Raw genomic sequence first — 21,605 nt, forward strand, 5'->3', positions numbered from 1 at the left:
CATCCCTTATAGTTATGTCCTCATACTCTGAATGTATCTCTTTCAGTTTTGATGAGGCACTCAGTACTTTGGTCATATCAATGGTTTGGACCTGGTAATGCCCTGTATAATTCATTCTTCTTTTCTGAATAAAAAGGATGATACCATGTGAGGAGTTCTGATGGAGAACATTTCATACAGTGATCCTGACACCATTATCTCACCCTGCTGAACTCTGCATCACGGTGACCCCCCCTGGCTACCCCCTCACATTCCTTCCTACAGTGACTGTATTCCCCCCTCTACCCTGGCCTGACTGCCACACACCTCCCCCAGCCACTGAACATTTGCACTAAAACTGTTCATCTGTTTATATCTATTTATTTAAAATTGTTGTCCATATCCATATTCACCGTACTTATATCTTATATCTCCTACCTCATTTATAACTTCTACTGCCACTTTCACCTGTACTTCACCTGCACTTTACATACTGTATATCTATATCATATATCTATATCACATCTGCACTAACCACCACTATTGCTGCTTACTGTTCATATTACTTATGTCTTATACCATACTGTATATATTCTATTTATCTATTTTTATATTACCACTTTGCACATACTCTGCACTCTTCTGATTTTGCACTTCTGGTTAGATGCTAACTGCATTTCGTTGCCTCAGTACTTGTACTCTGTGCAATGACAATAAAGTTGAATCTAATCTAATCTAATCAAGCCTAGGCCACTGATGTGCGGCAAGTCTTTCAGCTGGTTGATAATTACCATTTGAATAATGCTAGTTTCAAGATGAAGACTTAGGACTTAATGTTTATGTTTGTTTAATATTTGTTATTGTATACTTAACCATAACTCACTAAGATATATACACACTAAAAAGAGGAAAACGACCTTTTGAAAAGCTATAGCATCCATGTAACTGTAAATACTGTACTGTAACAAAACATTATTATGAAGGGTGATCGATGTGATTACTGTATTAACTGATCATGAGAAATGATAATCTACATGGTGTCTCAAAATGGTGTATGTGACAGCACTTAAGCATTTGTGACCAGGAACCTCTCAAAGACTGACAATTTGTTTCCTTTTCTATGGGCGGTGATCCCATCAAACAGGTAAAAAAAATGTAAAGTGGTCTTGTCTCACTCATGATCAGGGTTACAGAAGATAATGCATTATACACACCTGTTAAATGCATTCAGTTTCTCTCACAGAAATAACAATGCTGAATAAAATCTAAATAAAATCGTTTTAAAAAGACGCTAGTAATAATGAAGCAAGCTCTCATCGCTGCCTGTATTTTCCAGAGCATATTAACACAAAAGACCAACATCCATAAGTAACGGGAACTATGGGCTATATGTAAATATACATCTGGCTTGTGCAAGAATAAGCTAATCACACTACTGCCTGCAAAAACTGGCACGCACGCACGCATGCACACACACAGAAACAAACACACACACACACACACACACACAGAAACCAAACACACACACACACACACAGAAACACACACAGCTGTTTATTCTGCTACAGCTTCTGGTGGTTCCTCTTCTCCTTGTGCTTCAGCTCCTGCCTCCACTAGTTTCTGTTGGTACTGACTCTTGAAGAAGCCCGACTGAAAACAGGCAGATAGATATATGGCATGAAAGAAAGACAGAGTGGAGATTGATGTAAAATCGAACAATTGCATAATTTCATACTGTTCATTGGTTACCTTGGCGAGGCCAGCTGTCATGAGAGCCAATAGGATCAGACCACCCACTACTCCACCAATGATCTCCTTAGTTAGATTTGGCTCCTCATAGACCTCCACAAGAGTCTCAATCTACAGGGGCCCACAAAACAATGCAATGTACTAATGGCAACCAAAAACAAATTCCCTAAGACTGTTCCCCTTTTGTGTGTATACATAATCATATCTCTTAAATATTGTTCAGCAACACCATTTTAAACTCTAAACTTTAAACTTGTTGATTTCTGCAACTGCAACTTTTTGACTATGTTCTCTGCTGTTACCCTGGCGACAGGTGCGAGGCGTGAGGAGTCTGAGGAGTAGAAGATGTATTTGTTGTTGTCGTACTCCAGCGTGGCAGAGCTGACCAAATGGAACAAAGCAGAACGCAGTCCAGTCTGAGAGAAACAACAAGAAAGAAGGAGAGGAAAGAGATTATAATAATAATGAGGAGAGGAAAGAGATTAATTAAAACTAATAATAATGAGGAGAGGAAGGAGATAATAATAATACATAATGCATATAATAATACTAACAACAATAACTGATGCAATGCCGTGTAGTGGGCGTGTCTGTTTTCCACAAATTATTGAACAAAGATAAATCATTTTTAACCCTTTAAAGTAACAGTCAGCACCTGTTCAATCCATCCTGAGCTCACGTTCCCTAAGATTTGGTAAACTCTGCGGGCGTCTCTAGTCATGTATGACGTACACCTGAACTCCAGACACACAGCAATGGAGCAGTTCTGATGAAGATGACAGATGAAGAGCAATGTAACAAAAACAAACAAAAACAACAAAATGTAACTGTAAAAACTGTAAATAAGCATTATGTTATAAATGTAAAAAGTTCTAATCAGAAACAGAGACAAGAAAAGAGGGGGCAGAGAGGTGGATAGTGAAGTAGTGAGCATGTTCTAATCTAGGGTACGCTTCAGGTGAGCATGTTCAAGGGTACGCTTCAGGTGAGCATGTTCAAGGGTACGCTTCAGGTGAGCATGTTCAAGGGTACGCTTCAGGTGAGCATGTAATGAGTACGCTTCAGGTGAGCATGTAATGAGTACGGTTCAGGTGAGCACGTTCTAGAGTACGCTTCAGGTGAGCACGTTCTAGAGTACGCTTCAGGTGAGCTTGTAATGAGTACGCTTCAGGTGAGCATGTAATGAGTACGCTTCAGGTGAGCATGTAATGAGTACGCTTCAGGTGAGCATGTAATGAGTACGCTTCAGGTGAGCATGTAATGAGTACGCTTCAGGTGAGCATGTACTGGGTACTGAAGGATATTTTCTTAAACTAGAGATACATGGATTGATTCAGCAGTATGAACGGCCTTGTTTAACAATTACATAGGCTGAACAGCTGAGAAAGGTATACAAACTAAAAAAAGGAGATAATTGACTTCCAGGGGCCCCATCAGGCGCCTTTGGAGACACAACCCTCGTGAGGGGGTAACGCTCACAAAGAGCTCATATAAGGAGATATATAATATTAGATAGGTAGTTCAAGTAAACAGCCGTACAGAAATAACCACACGAAATTCCAGATATAGGGTATAAAAGAGCTTGCAGAGCATTCACACTTTGAGACAATCCATGGATCTCTCCTTATTGTAGCTTAATGATTACAATAAAACGTCCAGATTCCTGCAACCAGTCTCCGTTCTTCTGATTGAAAAGAAAGGTGTAGGGACATTCAATCTCGCCGCAACAGTACGCTTCAAGTAAAGATCACTCATGGTCTTCTAAAGAATGGATGTTTGAACTTTTGAAAGCATCATAACGAATCACCTTATCACAATAAACACTACAAGTACCACTTGAAGAAGGTACTTGGAGATGTTTCTATGTAAAACTGTAAGTAAAATGCTGGACCTTGAAGTCCTGTGAAATGTTATAAAGTTCTGCTAATCACCACATCAGGCTCCTTGTTGTCCTTGAAGGTGTGCTGCAGGTCTGTGATGATTGGGCTCTTCTCCCCCCCTCTAGTGCATCCCTGGATCTAACAGAGGATCAAAATACACAGTCTATTAAAACTACTATTCAAAACATAAATAGATTATCCCTGGATCAAATGGGATCAAAATAGACATCCCTGTACTCCCCGGGAATTCAACTCAATACACAGAAACATTGCAGAAATATTGATATATTGTAGTTGAACTAGAACTAGGGAAAAACATTTGACTTATTTTTATGAACATCATCCGCAGCTACTTATCACAGTGGCCAGTATGTTTTGTCCAATTATATGATATTATAGTTATAGGAGATATACACATACATATATAATAGTATATATAATATAGTAATTATATAATGTATATATATTACATCATAATTATAATAGTGTGAATATTTATGAGTACACACATTTAGGCTGTCCACATTTGTCCAGATGTCTTTGCCTTTGAGTTTTACTGGAACATGTATGATGGTCGTCAGATTGAGTCCTCTAAGGCCATTTGTCACCTGTGATAGAAAGAGAGACAGACAAACAGAGAGATGGGGGCGTGTGGAGAGAAAGAGAGGCAGAGGAAGGGAAACAGAGAGATTAACTAAATAGTGTGGATGAGAGCTGGATCAATCTCTGTGGATATGTTTGTACATGTTTCTTTTTGTGATACACAGTAAAAGATGTTAAATTCCTTGTGCCATCGGTTGTCTTACCACAGCGGCCAATCCACTCACTGTCACATGCAGCTACTGATACCCACCAACCTAGCCTATGGCTTATAACCCAACAGGGTGCTCTGCAGCCATCATGCCCATGCTATATACTACTACTATACTATAACTATACCACCAACTATACCAAGTATATAGTCCATCTTATCCCACTTTAACAGGTTACAAAGTAACAAAGATTAACAACACTTCACACTTTCAAAGTATAGTGTTATGCAAGCATAAGCATCAGTGGTTTACTCTACCTCTAAATTCTGCATCACTGGCTTTTGTAGGTCGTTATTACCGGCGGTAAAATTAATGTAGTTTGTTGAGCCATCAAATCTGATTAAAGAAATTAAACAGATTTAAAAACAAAACTGCAGCCTGAGAGAAATAAGGTTTAAGAGTGTTTCAAAGAACTCTGACCTTTTCAGTATGACATAGATGCTGTATTTGACCCCAATGTCCAGAGTCTTGGACAGTTCGCTATCAGGAGCGTGTTTATCGTTGTCACTGAAAACAGATCATACTTTGACTCAATACTTTAATTACAGCATGGGGTCTAAGCCCTAACATCTCAATACATGGATAGTGAAAAACAGATGTACTTACTTAGAAGTCACTTAGAAATGTTCTTGTTTTTCATGAAAACATACATGAAGAGAGTTTGAATAGGAAATATAGTAATTGACAAGTTTAGAAATGATGATTTTTAATTTAAATAATAATTGTGTCCTTCAAAATTTTCTTTCGTCAAAGAATTATCCATTTGCTTTTTTTTCCGAAAACAAGGAAATTCCTGAGTGACCCCAAACCTTTGAGCGGTAGTCACATTGGGCCCGTTGTTGTTATTGTTGTTATTTACCTTGAAGCCTGGGCCTGTATGGTGACTATGTCATCAAATTGACTGTTGCCATCAATTCCATACTGAACAATAAAGACAACCTGAAAAATATAATGAAATAATTACCATTATAATTCAAATAAAATGAAATAATTATCATTATAATTCAAATATAATGTAATAATTATCATTATAGTTAAAATAAAATGTAAAAAGACTATCTGGAGTAGGCAGTTGCATTTACACATTCCTTAAATCTATTATATAAAAGGACAGTGTGTGTGCGTGTTTGTGTGTGCGTGTGTGTGTGTGTGCGTGTGTGTGTGTGCGTGTATGTGTGTGTGTGTGTGTGTGTGTGTGTTTATGTCTGTGTGCGGGTCTGCATCTGTGTATGCGCTCCTTTATGGTTTGTGAAGTCACCATAAAAATCAATAAGAAATAGATTCATATAGTAAAACATTGAGGGCAGTCTTTAGTCTTTTCTATTGTGATGAAAACGTTTGGCTCAGTTGAAAAACACAATTCATATGTGAACAGCGCCCCCCACTGGTGTTGACCAGTTATCACCACTGATACAGGACAAAGCTCTGTGGCATGGGTATTTTAGCACATTTTGGGAGCTTGCCATGACTGAATTAGTATTATATATATAGAGCATGTACTTAGTTTTTCTGACCTTATCACCAGCCCTAAGGATGGGTCTGTTGATGCTGCATTCAGTCTTTCCCTGGGTGGATCCATCTGGACTGTCTAGAGAACTGCACTCCACTCTGCCCTGTCACAGCAAACACAGACACGAGCTCAGTAGTGAACATACTTTTCCATAGAATACCAGTATAGTCATATGAAAGGATAATGGATGACAAGGGGTTTGACTAGCAGACAATTCTTGGTGAAGGTCCTGTAGGAGAGGCTGTGAGAGTAGGACAGAGACACACACACATACAGTCACACACTCTCTCTCACACACACACACACACCTGGGTCTTGGTGAAGGTCCTGTAGGAAAGGCCGTGGGGGTAGGACAGAGACACACGGGTGTTGTAGGAGTTTTCACCTCTATTCTCCACCATCACCGTCACATTCATCTCCTGTGCAATGCCAACCTCTATGGTGGAGGACCTGTTGGAACCAGGCAACAGTTCTCTCAAGAACCCTTCTATGAGGAGTCTTTACCAAAAAGAGGAACTCCTTGCTTATAAAATGGTTCTTCTCAGCAGAGTCACCTGCTGGTCAAATGTGTGTGGTGCAAGGCTATGACATCATCAATATGAATTACTGTCAATTCAGGTGTGAATGATGTTTTCACCCCCCAGTGAGAGTGTCGTCTTGATATTCATTTCGGTTTCATGATGTTAGATTCCAGTGATATTTCTTATGTTCCTAAAAACTTGTACATGGCCCTCTCGTCCTGTTGATGTGTGGAGGCCCACATTCTTGGTTGTGTTAGAATGGAGGGAGGCCATATGCCGACCCACCCGGAGACAGCGCCGCTGTGGAATGTATATGTTGTGAACCATCCTAGACCTGGCTGAAGGACATTGATGGACTGTCATGGCCATGCATGTGTACGAGTGTACGTGTCAGAAGAATTGTTATACATTCGTGTCCGTTTACGTAATACCCATAGTTAAATTACGTGGTGCCCAACGCTCCACGTTCAGACTTCAGCTCGCGGAGAGAGAGACGGACATCCATCTCCTGAAGACCCCGACCCGCGGCGACTCTCAGAGCTCTGTTCCACTTAGACTTAGAATACTTAGACTCAGTAAAGTACTTAGTGATATTTCTTGTCTGCTACAATAAATATCTTGGCTCAGATCCGAACCGCTCCAGCTTCATTGATTGCAACAACCCACTAGACCACCCTTTAGAATTAAGTATAATAGACTAAATTACAAAAGAATCTCACAATGATCATGCTGCATTTTGAGCTACAGATTTAGTTACGTAACCAGATCTTTACGTGTTACTTTTCTTTCTCTTCATGTTCCCACTAAGCTGTTCTATAATCAATACTTTCAACGCTGGCACTCTCCGTCTCCGTCTCTCTCTCAGCCAGGTCTAGGACTATCAACATGATGTATTCTTGAGTGTATGTAAACGTATATACAGCATGTATGCAAATATTAGTTGTACTGATGCATGTATGAATTGATCTGCTTGCTTCTTATTCTCGCCTTAGTGCTTGCTCCAGGGAGGTTCAGGCTCTGGGGTCTGTGAAGCGCCTACACACTATTTCAAGTTCTACTGGTGCTATATAAATACTACTGAACTGAACACTCCACAAATGTATCATGTAACTTTCAGTAGCACCATCTGGTTGAGGTACACATCCAATTCATGAGATGCAACAATGATTGATGATCCACATAAGGTTTCCAAAGTTATTGGAGAGCCTTCTTTGATCTTTGCAGACTTACCCAGAAATGTCAACTCGCACGTTGTCTTCACAGACTTTGTCTTCTCCACAGTCAATCTCAAAATTTAACTGCGGCACATAAATCAGTTGGGCTCAGTCAGACAACAAACTGACATATTATGCTATTAGTTATGACAACAAACAGGCCTTGAAAAAGTAAAATCCCTATTGGTACAGCACTTACCTCTTGGTGATACAAACATTTACATTTAGTCATTTAGTCATTTAGCTGACGCTTTTATCCAAAGCGACATACAAGGGAGAGAACAATCAAGCTATGAGCAATAGAGACCTAGTGTAACAATAAATACTATTTTACATAAGAAATAGAAAAAAAGTGCAGGAAAGTAACTGTTGTAAGTGCAAGTTAAGTACTACTAGAAGTGCAAGTTAGGAAGGGAGGGGCTCTCTGAAGAGTTGGGTCTTCAAGAGCTTCTTAAAAAACATCAAAACATTATAAAACCTTAGTCCAGAGTGCCATGTTAGTAGGTTTAGCTTCAAAAACAACAAAGAGTAATGATGTCTATTAATGAAAAACCAGTTGGTATCACCTTGTGGTCTGTGACTTTAATGGGGCCGCTGGCCAGCTGTGGTACCAGGCCGTCTGCAGTCTGTATAGGAACCCCCTCAAAGGAGACGATCACCTGGACGTCCACAGGACTCAGAGCATCCTCAGGTGAGCACTGGAGGAGACAGGGAGCCGGGGGTGGAGGTGGGATGGAGGGAAACATGGTGGGTGAGAAAATGATTCGATGAAAATTAGAGGATGTAAATTGATATTTATCTATGGCGTCATTTTAGTGTCAAAACTCACACACGCGAGGAAGCGTGTATTCAAGCAACTTTCAGGTTTTCGGGAGCGTGAATTTCGTCTGCGCACTTAATTTTAGCAGCTGCGAGAGGAAATTCAACAACTGCGAGCGCAGAGACTGACATACACTCTAGCGAAAACTGGATCTGCTCGCTGGAATTTATCATACGCTCTCGCGAAACCTTTATCTGCTCGCTCGAGTTATGACTTTTGACACTGTGGGCAGGAACCAAAGCAGGACGGGCTCTTCTCTGATTGGTCCTGTTTTGACAGCCGTTTACCAAACTCCGTTAAGTAGCTACATATGTCTTTGTATGGTGAAGACTGATATTTAATGACGAACCGAAGTAACAGTACCCATTAAACCTGTTTTGATTAAATACTAGTGGTGATTGTGGTTTTTGACCCACAATCACTTTATTAATTCCAGGATAAAAAAGAGTCAGTTTTCGTGACATAGTCGCTGTTATCTGCCAGTAGGTAACATATCTAGCTACTAGCTTGCTTTAGATTCCTGCGCTAGCAAAAAGCCTTTGCTTGCTAACTGATGTAGCTAGCTCTTGCTGCTGAGTTTTCAAAGTTGACTTCAATGTTTTTTTTTTTTTTACTTCTTTTTATTTCCTTTTATCAAATGCAGTCATACAGTACATCACATCATTACATGAAATTAAGTGCTACGGGTACAAGTCTTAGGCTAGTGGGGTTAACAGTCAATGGATGTCTTGGGCCCAAACCATCAGGATCAAGGCTTATCAGGATTGAGTTACACAATAACATTGTCCACAAACACAATACATCACACATGACATTACATTAAGAAAGTATTCTGAAAGAGAAAGGCCTGCAAAAGTCCACTGCTTAAATGGAAAAACAAAGACAAAAGAAATATATATCAGTATGTATATTCTACTTATCATATTAAATGGAAGTGTATAGCAATGGGAGACCAGTTGTTTATGAATGCCTCTGTTTTAAGTTGTAATAGTGCAGTCAAGTGTTCCATGACTTCAATGTTTTAACGTGATTTATTCCATGATCAGGGTGTTTTCACTGCTTTCAACACTGCTAGCTACAGCAGAGCAAGCAAATGCTTCTTGCTAGCGCATGAATCTTAGATCAGCAGTAGACTAGCTAGCAGCTAAACAATAAAATGTAATAACATGAGGGGACAAGCCACGTTCGCAAGTACAAGGGCTAACTGTAAGCATGATGAACAAATTCAATAAAATGAACTTTGTGACTGAAATTACTGTTGTTTACTGTGTAGTGCTCAACACTTCATAATAGCAGCAAGCTTAAAGCTAGCTAGTAGCTAGCTATGTTACCTACTGGCAGATAACATCGACTGTCATGAGAACTGACTCTTTTTCCTGGAATTAATAAAGTGATCGTGGGTCAAATGCCACAATCACCACTAGTATTTAATCAAAACAGGTTTAATGGATACCGTTACTTCGGTTAGTCATTAAATATCAGTCTTCACCATACAAAGACATATAACAGAGTTTGGTAAACGGTTGTCGTGAATATGAGACTCTCCTGCTGTCAAATCAGGACCAATCAGAGAAGAGCCTGTCCTGCTTTGGTTCCCGCCCACACAGTCAAAACTCACGCCCACACAGTGTCAAAAGTCATTGTCGCTACCGGATGGTAGTCCTCTACCCGATAGTAGTCCCGCACATCGCGCATGCTCAGACACAAACGGTTTACGGCAGAAGGCTCAACGTCAACATATGGGGCTGTCTTAACGCATAATGTGGGTATATTTAATGTAATATTTAATTATTAAAAGTGTGGAGACGGAGTAAGGGTAAAAGGCAAATAGTTTGTATAATGAAGAAGTGAGAAAATATAGCAGTAGGTAAAACAAATAAAGCATTGATGTGCTAGCCAATAGAACTTGACAGGGAGAACAAAAGAGGATATCCAGTATATCTTTAACTTCTTTACTTCTTTATTATACAAACGTTAAGAACTTACAGCTGTATACAATGACCAAACTTCTTAAAGTATACCGTCTTTCGCGAACTTCCATCAGCCAGCGATTGTATTCCGCTGTCTACAGTGTCGCAAAGTGGCGACTGATTGGGTAGTGCGCATGCGGACTACCATCGGGTAGAGGACTACCATCAGGTAGCGACAGTCATAACTCGAGCGAGCAGATTCAGTTTTCGCGAGAGCGTATGTCAGTCTCTGCGCTCGCAGTTGTTTACTTTCCTCTCGCAGCTGCTAAAATTGAGTGACCCAAAGTAGTTGCCCTTTCTAAGGACTACAGACTAACCTGCACAAAGAAAGAATGCTGGAAACAGCCTTTTTGTAGTGACACTTGGGACTGGAAGTTTTTCTCTTTTTCATTGGCTGTGAAGTAGGCGCGAGTCCGTTGCCGGACGTAATCCAGTTTCAGGGTGTAGCTGAGTTCTGCTTGCAGGTCTGAAAGAAGTCAGTGAGTGTCAGTCAGTGTCATCTTCACCTCTTAGTCAGCCAGCACACCTTTGCTGGAGTGTCAAAGTCAATCTCACAAATCTCACAATCTCACAGTGAGGATGCTAGTCAGTAAACTCGAAAGTGGGTATAAGATTGTGCATTCATTGCAGAAAAAAGTAAACTCTAGAGAAACTCTAGAGCCATTAAGTGTGTCCAAACAATACATCTAAACGGTCTGAACTTGGTGCGTCTGAGCGGTCTGAACTTGGTGCGTCTGAACAGTGTTAAATTCAACTCCATTTCCTCAATGTTTCTTGGAATCACGTATGTATCATGTACATATGCTATATCACACATACATATGTTATATGCTCTGATACGTGTATGAATCCATCCGTTTGCCCCTGATTCTCTCTTCTCCTTCTCTCCTCCCTTCCCTTCTGCCCCCATCCCCCTTTCCTTTTCTATCTCTATCTCTCTACCTGTCCCCTCTCAAGCAAATTGTCACGATTTGGGACATTGGCGGCCTCTGGTGGCCAAAAACACATTATTACGGACTTATTATTTGTGTTCACATGTGCCTTTGTTTTCTTTGTGTGCACTCATCTGTTTCCCATTGTGTGCCCTCACCTGTTTCCCATTGTGTGCCCTCACCTGTTTCGCATTGTGCGATTGTCACTTGTCTCTGTTAGCTGGGTATAAATACCTGGCTAGCTTCTGTGAACCCTTATCGGGTTGTTAGATTGTTTTGTCCCATGGTTGTTGGTAGTGCGCTCAAGCACTTAGTTAGTAGTGCTCTCAAGCACTTAGTTAGTAGTGCTCTCAAGTAGTGATGGCGAAATGAAGCTTCATGAACCTTTGAAGCTTTTCAGCCAGACGTGTTGAAAAAAGGTTCACTACTCGAAGCGTTGTTCGCTCTCTAGTGACACCTGCTGTTCAATAAAAATACGTTGTAAGAAAGATTTTCTCGGGAGAGTGAATTTGTAAAATTTGTTGTGGTGCGCAAGGCCTGCTAAAATAACATGCACACAAACGTATGGTGAAGAAAACGTACCTCCATTAATTCAAATTTCATTGTAGGCGAAAACAACGACAATAAAGGCTTTCTTTTGCTATTCTTTGTTCTAATAATAGTCTGACCAGCGAGATTCTTAGTTGTATGGTGGCACAACGGTTAGCGACGTCACCTCAAGTTACGGACTACACAGTTTCATTTCCTAACCAAAGCGAATTTTAATCCGATGTTTTGGATAAAAACGCCTGCTAATTATCTTTACTCTATTCTGTAGCCTATGCTGTTGGAACAGAGTTAAAGTACTTTTGGAATACAGGTCAGTACTTTTGTGAAACCAAGGGTAGTGAGAGTGCTTTTGGCCAACTGGTCAGTGAAAGTGCAGGGCACTGAAAAGGGGGCGAAAGTGCTTTGTGGATCAAGGGCTTTCTCTTCCTAACTGGCTCCATAACTCTATCTCAAATAATCTATACTACTAACAACACCAAACAATCTAAATCTCCAACTCCCGCTAAATCTCCAACTATCGCTAAATCTCCAACCACTGACAACAACAACCACGAATACGAGATGGGAATTTGGACATCGTATAGTCGAAGCGTCCCGCCAAAAGTGAACGAACGAACCACTTGGTGAATCACTTGATTCAAATGAGGCTTCAGACGTCACAAGTGACGTCATTTCGGCAACATGATACAAGCCTCGATACGCGCTCCGTCTGGAAGTGCTTCAGTTTCACGACACAAGCTCCGAAGCAGTGTTAATTTCGTTGACGAAAACTATGACGAAAAATATTCGTTAACGACCTTTTTCCCGCGACTAAAACGAGACTAAGACGTGACGAAAACGGATCTTTAAAAATAAAAACTATGACTAAATCTATTTTAACTCTCGTTGACGAGACGAGAAGAAAATGTTGGTGGTTGACTAAGTCACAATTGTTTTTTTTTTCTAAACTTGTATGCACATCATTGGTTGAATGTTGCCCGGTCCTGTATCTATCCCTCCTCCACTCCCTGACTCTACGTTTCCATTCAGGCGAATTATCGGCAGGCGGTATTCCGTCTAGGGGGCATTGTCAGAAAAATCAAGTTTCTCTGTTAAGTAGCAAGTTCGGTTGCAGTGCAGCGCTAATATAGCAGATTAGCTTGTGAAGTCATGGAAATATGATAGATGTTGCGGCTGTCACTCATGCAAGTGACGCCCTAACAAACGTCATGATGGCTGAAGTTCAGGCACTCGATACTGGAAGAAAAATAAGAATAGATATCTGGACAGTCTTTAATTACAACTTGACAGAAAATAAAACACAATGCACCGCAATAACCGGAGAGAAACCTTGTGGCTTCAAAATAGGTGGGAAGAACACAACAAGAGGCACCTGAAAGCGCACAATACAACCCTGCAATTTATGCCAAGGTAAATTAGCTAGTAACTGTCAATGATAAATAGCTAATGTTAACTAGTTATTAGAATATATTAGCCAACGTTAAGTTAACTTCAAAGGGGCAGTCCAGTGTATAGGTTGTGTCAGCTTGGATAACTAGCTAGTCATTTTCGATTGAAACCTCCCGTTTGGCTTGGCAAATGAGTTCCAAAACGTTTAGCTAGCTAACGTTAGCTAACTATGAGGTAGCATAGCTAAGTTATACTAGCTATCGATAGCTAGCTAAGTTATACTAGCTATCGATAACTTGCAGAATGGACTATAGGACAGGCCACGCATGACATTAATCAAGAAAAAATAAATGAATATGTGATTTGTTTACATATCCTTGTCTATTTATGCGATTGTTATTATTATTGGCACTACTTTCAACTCTCAAACTATCCGTCTAGCTAAATATGTTGGTTATCAGATTGCACAGCAATTCATATGGAGGATATGTAGTTGATTTAACTAAGGCCAGGTAGGCATAGTAGTTGTATTGTGTTATCACATCATTTGAATCTTCAAAATCTAGACTTGATATTCTCTTATATTTTAATAATAATACTGTTAATTAAGTATTGCCTTAAAATTATTATTTACATTGAATTCATTGGAATTCAGCTGTAGGCATATACTAGGAGATCTGTATCTTAGAGACTAATTGCATCCACAGTTTAAGTACTGCAAGCTTGACTATTATGCAGTTGTAGACACTACACAAGGGGTCCCCGGGCCTGAGAAGGGAAGGAAAGGAGTTTAATGTGGCTATAAGATGGACTTTTAAATGTGACTAAAACTAGACTAAAATTTAATGAGACTTCGTCGACTAAAACTAGACTAAAATGTTCTGAGTTTTCGTCGACGAAAACTAGACTAAAACTAAGGAGGATAAAAATGACTAAAAGTGACTAAAACTAATATGCATTTTCGTCTAAAGACTAAGACTAAATCGAAAATAGCTGCCAAAATTAACACTGCTCCGAAGCCTCGGGTTCATTTGTAACATCACTACTCTCAAGCACTTAGTTGTTTCCTTGGAGAATGCAAGGAGTGCTCTCAAGCACTTGGTTGCCTCTAGTCTTAGCTAGTCTCAAGGCTCCTTTGTTGGTTTAGCTTCTCAAAGTTAGCCTTCAATCTAGTTTTCAGTTTCTCAGCTTTTAGAGCATTAGCTACACCTTTTGTAGCTTTCTTAGTTTTGTGCCTTTTGCTCTGTTCCTTGTCTTCTGTGTTTTGGATTACCACTGTTTGAAAATAATAAAGAAAAAAAGGGTGAACAACATCCTGCAACTGGGTCCTCTCTAGCACACTAGGGCTAAGCGCTGGTTCCCAAATCCAGCAACTCTGGTTCGATCCCCGAGAGAAGCCTGACACAGATAGTTTCTGCTCAAGGTTCCTGTTAAAAGGGAGTTTTAAGCCCCAGTCACCTTAGTGCTCTAGGGGGTTCAGGCTCTGGGCTCTATAAAGTGCCTAGAGACAATTTCAATCGATACTGGCGCTATATAACTACTAATTGAATTTAAAGTTTTTTTTCCCTGACATGCACAAAATGAGTAAGGAATAATGAACACAGTGCATGTTTTGAAGATGATGCTTTGACGGAGCATATGATGACTGTACCTTTGAAGTTGTCATTAGTGGCCTTGGTCATGCTGAAACACACTGATGCTGTGATCTGTTGGGAACCCGTGCAGCCAGAGATAGAGGTGGGGATTTTGGGTGGGGTAAAGGTCACACTGGTCACCATGGATACGATGGGCCTGGACCTGACCATCAGAACACAAATACAACAATCATCTCAGAAACACAGAAACACACACATGCATACTCACTAACATACACACACACACACACACACACAATTATTTATGTCACACCAAGCAACAATATGGTTGTTTGGGTGAATGTGTGTGAGCACAACAGGTTGTGTACGGATGCGGGAGCATGATTAACCTGAGCAGCAGAACCGCTCCTTTGGACCCGACTGCAATGTCAGGAAGCCCGTCTCCACTCTGATCCAAAGCAGACTGGGCCACAGTCAGGCCAAAGAACCGCAGTCCGGACCGCACAGATGAACCTGCAATCCTCTGTCATGGACAACGCAACAGAAAGAGAGTTCAACAGATGTACTGATAATCACACATCACTTAGCTGTTTTCTTCAGTTTTTTACCAAGGTAACAAACATGTTTATTTGTTTCCACTGTGGTTTCCTGTTACAAAGACACATTCTGCACAGGCCCATGCTGCAGTATACATGTATAATTGCCCAACAACTACCATGACTACACGTTAATCATTCATGTCCTTCTGTCTGTCTCACTCTATCTCTCTCCCTCTCTCACCTGTGAGTAGTTGGGGTTCACTCCTCGTTTCCTCCCGTTGAAGATGTACACACTGCCCTGTCCGTCATCCTCCAGAGGAGCTCCCACTGCCACGTCCCTGATCCCATCCCCGTTCAGGTCTGCCAGGCTGGCCAGAGACGAGCCGAACCTCCCCCTCTGACCCTCCATCCCCAGCAGGGACACACCAGCGTCAGACACCTCCATGTGAAAATACTGCACGGAAAAGATGAAAGTAGTCTATGTATTTGCCTCCTTATGGTATGAGATTTGAGGCAGCGTTATGGGCACGTACCTTTACCTTTGGTCTTGGCATACGTATGAAATAAGTCCATCAAACACACTACTGTTCTTTCAGTTATGGTAGAAATAAGACACATGAACATGACTAGACATGCCCAACAGGCCACTTATGTTTGGGTGTACAACATGAATTATAATATGAAATCTTTGACTACTGTGCCTGTTATGCTCTCATAATTCATCACTATTCATCAGATATGGATTCTGCATGAGTACTTTTCTCATACCTCCTTGGTGAATTTATAGACAAACACTTTCCCCTCTCTCCCTCCTTCTGTGTGCATGGGGGCAGACGCCAGAATCAGATCAGTGTTGGCGTCTCCATCCAAATCCACCACACACACCTCTGCTCCAAAGTAACCACCGATCTGAGACTGAGAGAGAGAGAAAGATTATGTTGTTGATGGTGATTATGATGAAGCTGGTGATGTTTAAAGGGTTACTAGGTAACATCGGCACCTTTTCTAATTTCTTTTTTGTTCGGGTACACTAGCTGCTCCCAAAGACAATCACAGTCTAAACTGGTGCCGAGCTTGAATGAGCACCACGCGTTTTTGCATTTATATCACAGTGACCTCAGTACCTGTTTGAGCATCTTTGGGTCGTCTCCAGGAAAGAAGACCATGAGCAATCCCTTGTGTTTATACCTGGGAGCTCCCATAACGATGTAGTTCTGTCTGTCTCTGCTTGCTACAGCCATCGAATAGCCTGGAGAGAGTTTAGTAAATATGACAATAGAAACATAACTGACTACTAAGTTTCATTTTTACATGACATTATGTAAATTAGACACACAAAGCTCAAGGTGGCAGAGTATAAAACATTTCAGTGCCAGAGTGAGTAGTCTCTCACCCAGATAGCTGTCAGGAGTGACCTCATGAACCCTCCTAAAACTGGGCGTCCTGCTGGACAGAGGGATGTCCTGGTAACCCCCCCTCCACCCGTTTGCCCCAATCACACTTACTAGAAACCTCTCCTGCAAGAGAATAAGCATAGAAGCTCACTTTTACACACCACAGGAAGTTCCAGCCTTACATATACATTCATTGTTTCATTAGTTAATTATAATGTCTTAAAAGGACATTTCTCGATTTTTTAAACCTGGACCATATTTCCTGTTTAAGTCCACATTTACCCCATTAACATGATCCCAAATAGCTATATACAAATATTGTATATTAATGCGGTGTTAAGTTGTTACTGTATATATGATGCATAACATTACATAAGTGTTGTCAGCAATATTATAGAAGTCCTTTAAAATCTGAAGTTGTCTCGTTTAAAAAGACTACAAGCTATATTATAAAAGGTAAATGGACTGCATGTATATAGCGATTTTCTACTCATAGAGCACTCAAAGTGCTTTACAAATGGATGCCTCTGACATCATACACCGATGGCAGAGGGTACTCTCTAAGTTGCACATCGGGAGCAGTTGGGGGTTCAGTGTCTTGCTCAAGAACCCTTCAACACTTGGTGAGGAGGAGACAGTTTTGAACTAGCACGCTAAACGACTCCTCTACCCCATGAACCACTACCCACAATCACAATATGATACATTTTTCAAAAGTTGTAAGTAACAATACAATAACTGTATTAATCTGAACATACATCTGGGCTGGAAACAAGAGCTGCACTAAATCCATTCTGGGCAAATTCCATATGGGTGGAGTCACCAGTAGTTTGGGTTCCTGGGGTACAAAGAGAGGGGTACAGGAAACAATAACATGCTCCTGCATATGACTTGGCCACCATGGTTCTGCTGCAGTGTCTTACTGACACAAGAGAAGAGTTTGTGTGTGAGTGTCTTTTAAGCAATTTTACGCAGGTTTATAATTCAGGCATTGGGGAGTTTTTGTTGAAAAATAGCGAGCTAACTAACATGTGAGGGAGAGAAAAAAACACCAGTTGTGTCCGCTATATATCATCGAAATACATCCGTTCACAACTTCAGTAGTTTTCATCACTGCCAACTGGGCTGTGTTAGTTTTTTAAGGCAAGTCTGCCAGCAGTTAACTAGTAAGCTCCTTAGTTTTATAACAAAAGTTAATAATGACTCATTAGCTAAAAGAATAATGCATTATTATTATTATTATTATTATTAATAATAATAAAAGTGTTTCTTCCTCTGGTTGTAAGAACTTGCAAGTGCTGACAAATCTGAATGTGCCCATACCTTCAATGGCAATGATGCTCTTTTCCAGGGCATTGCTAATTTTGTCCAGTGCCTCAAAGCTGTCCACTTTAAACATGTGGTCTGATTCTGGTGAGGATGCTATGCCCCTGAGCTCATTTAGTGCTCTCTGGTTGTTAAAAGCGTTGCCAACCTGTCACATGAGGATAAGAATTAGCATCTCACATTAGAGGAGAATTAGCTCCTTACACCAGAGCAAGTCCTAAGTTTGTTTTTGAAAATGTATCTAAAAATGTTGCTCAATTGGAAGAGCAAGGTGCTGGCAACACTAATAGAATTAACAATATACTGACAAAATGCATATTTGGACAGGACTTCATATAAGTCATATAAGAAAGGCATCTGCTAAATGAATAAATGTAAAAAGTGAACATATAGCATATATACCCCAACAGCGTATCTAATAATGTTCTTTGTGTCAGCCAGTGCTGTGACAGAGGGATATTGATTGTAATCACTGGACTGCCCATCTGTGATGACAATGAGAATCCTGTTGGCATCCGGTCGCGCTCCAGCAGAGGAATCAAACACACTGTCCCTGTGCAAATTAACATAAACAGGTTCATGATGTATACTTTAGATTATCATATACTATTATAAGCACTTCATGAACAACAGATAGTTATTTAGTGCTTATAACTGAGTCATAAAGTCCCAGTGCCTTTTTAACAGTTCTAATGAGTGGATTAATATGGAAGAGAAAGTACCATTTTGGAATCCAGGAATTAGTCCAGGGGGCAAATTAGAGCGGTTGAAGGTTTCAGGTTAATTTAAGACTTACACAACTGTCTTGATGGCTTTGGCAGTATACGTGCCTCCTTTTTTCTGCTGGATATTGTCCACCTGACGTTCCCATCCTGTTTTCTGAAACTGGTTAAAGTTTATGTGGATGATGCAATCCCAGGAGTACTGGGCAAAGGCAAACTGCAGGAAAAAAAGAACAAAAACAGCTCAGTCCAGAAGTCAACTAGAAATCTACATATAACTGTATAAATAAGGTTATGCAAGATCAGAGAGGAGTCAGGCTTACTTTGGTGTTCTGCTTCAGAAGTTTTCTGATCAGATCTTTCACAAACGTTTTCATGGTCCTGAACTGGTAATCTCTCACACTTCCAGATCCATCCAGTAAGAAGGCAATATCTGTAGCCTTGCACTCTGAAGGGGGAACATTTAGAGCACCGCCATTTTACATATCTTATTCAGAGTTTTTGCTTTCAAACATTTCTGTAAGTCTTTTAAATATTTTTTTACTTCAATTTAAGTTTCCTAATGTCTGGACATAGTAAACTGAACATACAAATACAATTAAACTGATCTAAGTGTCCTGATACTAACGTTTTGTATGAAAGAGAATTGTGTGTGTAGTCCTACCTTCAAGAGAAGATGGCAGCGGCCCATATTGTTGAAGTGATGGACTAATGCTGAAACACATCCCGCCATAGAGATTGATGCTGTCACACTCTTTAGGGATAGTCGGACCGCAAACCTGACCGACAACAAAAGTAAGAAAGAGTAAGAAAAGTGAAGTGAAGCACGTGGGGAAAAGAGTGTTGGCTAGAAGAAAGACTGAAAGAGAGATGGGATGGGAGGGGAGGGGTGACCTACCACTGTCTTTGGGGACGTTTCAGTCTTGCTCATTGACAGGCCAAGGGACATATTCACTCCATATGAGGGAACTGTTGCAGATCACACACAAGTTTCATACAAGGTTTATACTCAACAATGCTATAGAGCAAAGCAATCAAAGGGAACTCGACATGCAAAAATCTATGATGTGATAAGCTCTGGGCTTAGCAAACGTTTGGTAAAGCTAACTCAAGACTAAACAAGATTATATTTTATTGAATATTTAATGAATTTGGAAAATTCTGTTGAAAATAATGAAGGGATATAATTCATTAGATGTCTATTTTCAATACTTTTTGTGTTCAGTATATTTAATTTGATACAATTATTCAGTAGGCATCAGTGTCTGAGATAATTAGATACATACACATATATATGAACATATACTGTATCTCATACCGTCTATAGGTAGCGGTGAACAGGAGCTGGATGAGACCTGGCATTGGTAAACCTGTCCTCTCCTATCCACACCATGCTGCTCAAGAGGGGCGCTTACCAGCAGACTATAGAGGAGGATAAAGAGGAAGTATTATAGATCGTATAAATGATGTTAGCGACGTCATTGATTATGCTGTATGAGCATCTTCTGGGTATTCCTGTCATTCGTACCGTGATGCACTATCCTGGATCACTCTGTAGCCAAAGCCCTCGGCTGGTTGGCTGATGTGTCTCCAAGAAGTAGACTCAATGTTAAAACATGCCACCATTTGAAATGCTGATAAGAAACAGCACAACAATTAAAAAAATTGTATAATCAGGATAGACCAGCATTAACCATTCCAAACATATTCAAACTTTTTAAAAGAAATAGGTGGCATGGGTATCTGGCAGAGCTGTCTGGATGCAAAACAGTTTTCAAGCTTTGAAATAATTCACATAAATGATCAATGAGAGACAAACTGTGAAATAACTTTATGTTTTATGACTTCATGAAGCTCCATCATTTCCTTTCTGTTATTCAAAGCCTTGTGAAAGTAAATCAAGAAGTTAGCGTTTAGAAGAAGTTGTGCACTTAGTTGAAGAAACACGTCTTCAGGGAACCTCACAAAGAGCCAGCCTTGATAAAGTCAAAGATGGGAAAAAGCCCAGCATAAATATGGTTAAGTCTCTCAACTGTAAATTCAGTAAATTTGAATAGACAAATGAAAATGTCCAAGACACATCTCTCGCTCACTTCTGTTGGATGTATGGCTTAGAGTTTCAATTGCAAATTGAGTCCATTTGAACCATCTTCAGTCAGATTTGAAGCAGCCTACATGTTATTCTCCATAGCCAAACATCTCATGAAAGCCATTATATTGTACACTGTAAACCCAAACAGTTCTACTAACTTATTAACATTATGTATTCAGTACTTAAAACCTGGTATTTAGTTGACACAACTTTAAATGTGTTAGTTTTCTGAGCAGATGAAGACGTTTTAATTGTATTGGAATGTATTTGTTTGAGTAAACATTGCCTGATAACTCATATTTTTTTAGTTTCATTCAAACGTGACGTCTGACGTCATCAACGTCGTTGCAGGACTAGTTCAGAACAGAATCAGAGATCTTGTGATGAGAGACGGAGACAGCAGACTTAATAATTGTATAGTATCAGTTAGACTTCTATAAGCATGTTCCTCCTGTAGAAGAGGAGTCGACCAACTTCGTAGGGTGTGAGTTTGTGAAAAAGAGGACACTTCGTCGCGGGGAGGGGCGTGGTAGTGTGTAGCATACAGATGACCCCGCTCCCTCCCCCCGCGACGGAATTTTGACATCTTTTCCACATGCAGATGTCATGTGC

General features: G+C 40.3%; 1 protein-coding gene across 1 annotated transcript; it reads right to left on the reverse strand.

The window, feature by feature from the left end:
- Positions 1-1,533: 1,533 nt before the first annotated feature.
- LOC105909087 (integrin alpha-M-like) lies at positions 1,534-21,298 on the reverse strand. Its single transcript, XM_031568034.2, has 29 exons — positions 20,430-21,298; positions 20,220-20,323; positions 19,800-19,870; positions 19,566-19,680; positions 19,225-19,349; positions 18,976-19,118; positions 18,582-18,732; positions 18,177-18,327; positions 17,612-17,691; positions 16,853-16,976; positions 16,584-16,708; positions 16,228-16,374; positions 15,701-15,913; positions 15,310-15,443; positions 14,977-15,122; positions 10,773-10,921; positions 8,232-8,363; positions 7,682-7,749; positions 6,239-6,380; positions 5,935-6,033; positions 5,280-5,359; positions 4,841-4,927; positions 4,678-4,756; positions 4,118-4,216; positions 3,660-3,746; positions 2,384-2,494; positions 2,031-2,144; positions 1,729-1,839; positions 1,534-1,629 (listed from the first exon to the last, which is right to left on the reverse strand). The coding sequence occupies exons 1-29, from the start codon at positions 20,525-20,527 to the stop codon at positions 1,534-1,536; spliced, it is 3,381 nt and encodes a 1,126-aa protein (XP_031423894.1). The 5' UTR covers positions 20,528-21,298.
- Between the last annotated feature and the right edge of the window lie 307 nt (positions 21,299-21,605).

The sequence above is a fragment of the Clupea harengus genome, chromosome 1 (genome assembly GCF_900700415.2).
Source record: "Clupea harengus chromosome 1, Ch_v2.0.2, whole genome shotgun sequence".
Taxonomy (NCBI): Eukaryota; Metazoa; Chordata; class Actinopteri; order Clupeiformes; family Clupeidae; genus Clupea; species Clupea harengus.

What these genes read in the sequence shown, in the direction of transcription:
- LOC105909087 (XM_031568034.2), bottom strand. Translation starts at nt 20,527, where the DNA reads ATGGTGGCATGTTTTAACATTGAGTCTACTTCTTGGAGACACATCAGC. An exon ending in ATCCAGGATAGTGCATCACG is followed by an intron (nt 20,324 to 20,429) that starts GTACGAATGACA and finishes CCTCCTCTATAG; the next exon opens with TCTGCTGGTAAGCGCCCCTC. An exon ending in CACTCCTGACAGCTATCTGG is followed by an intron (nt 16,709 to 16,852) that starts GTGAGAGACTAC and finishes AACTCTCTCCAG; the next exon opens with GCTATTCGATGGCTGTAGCA.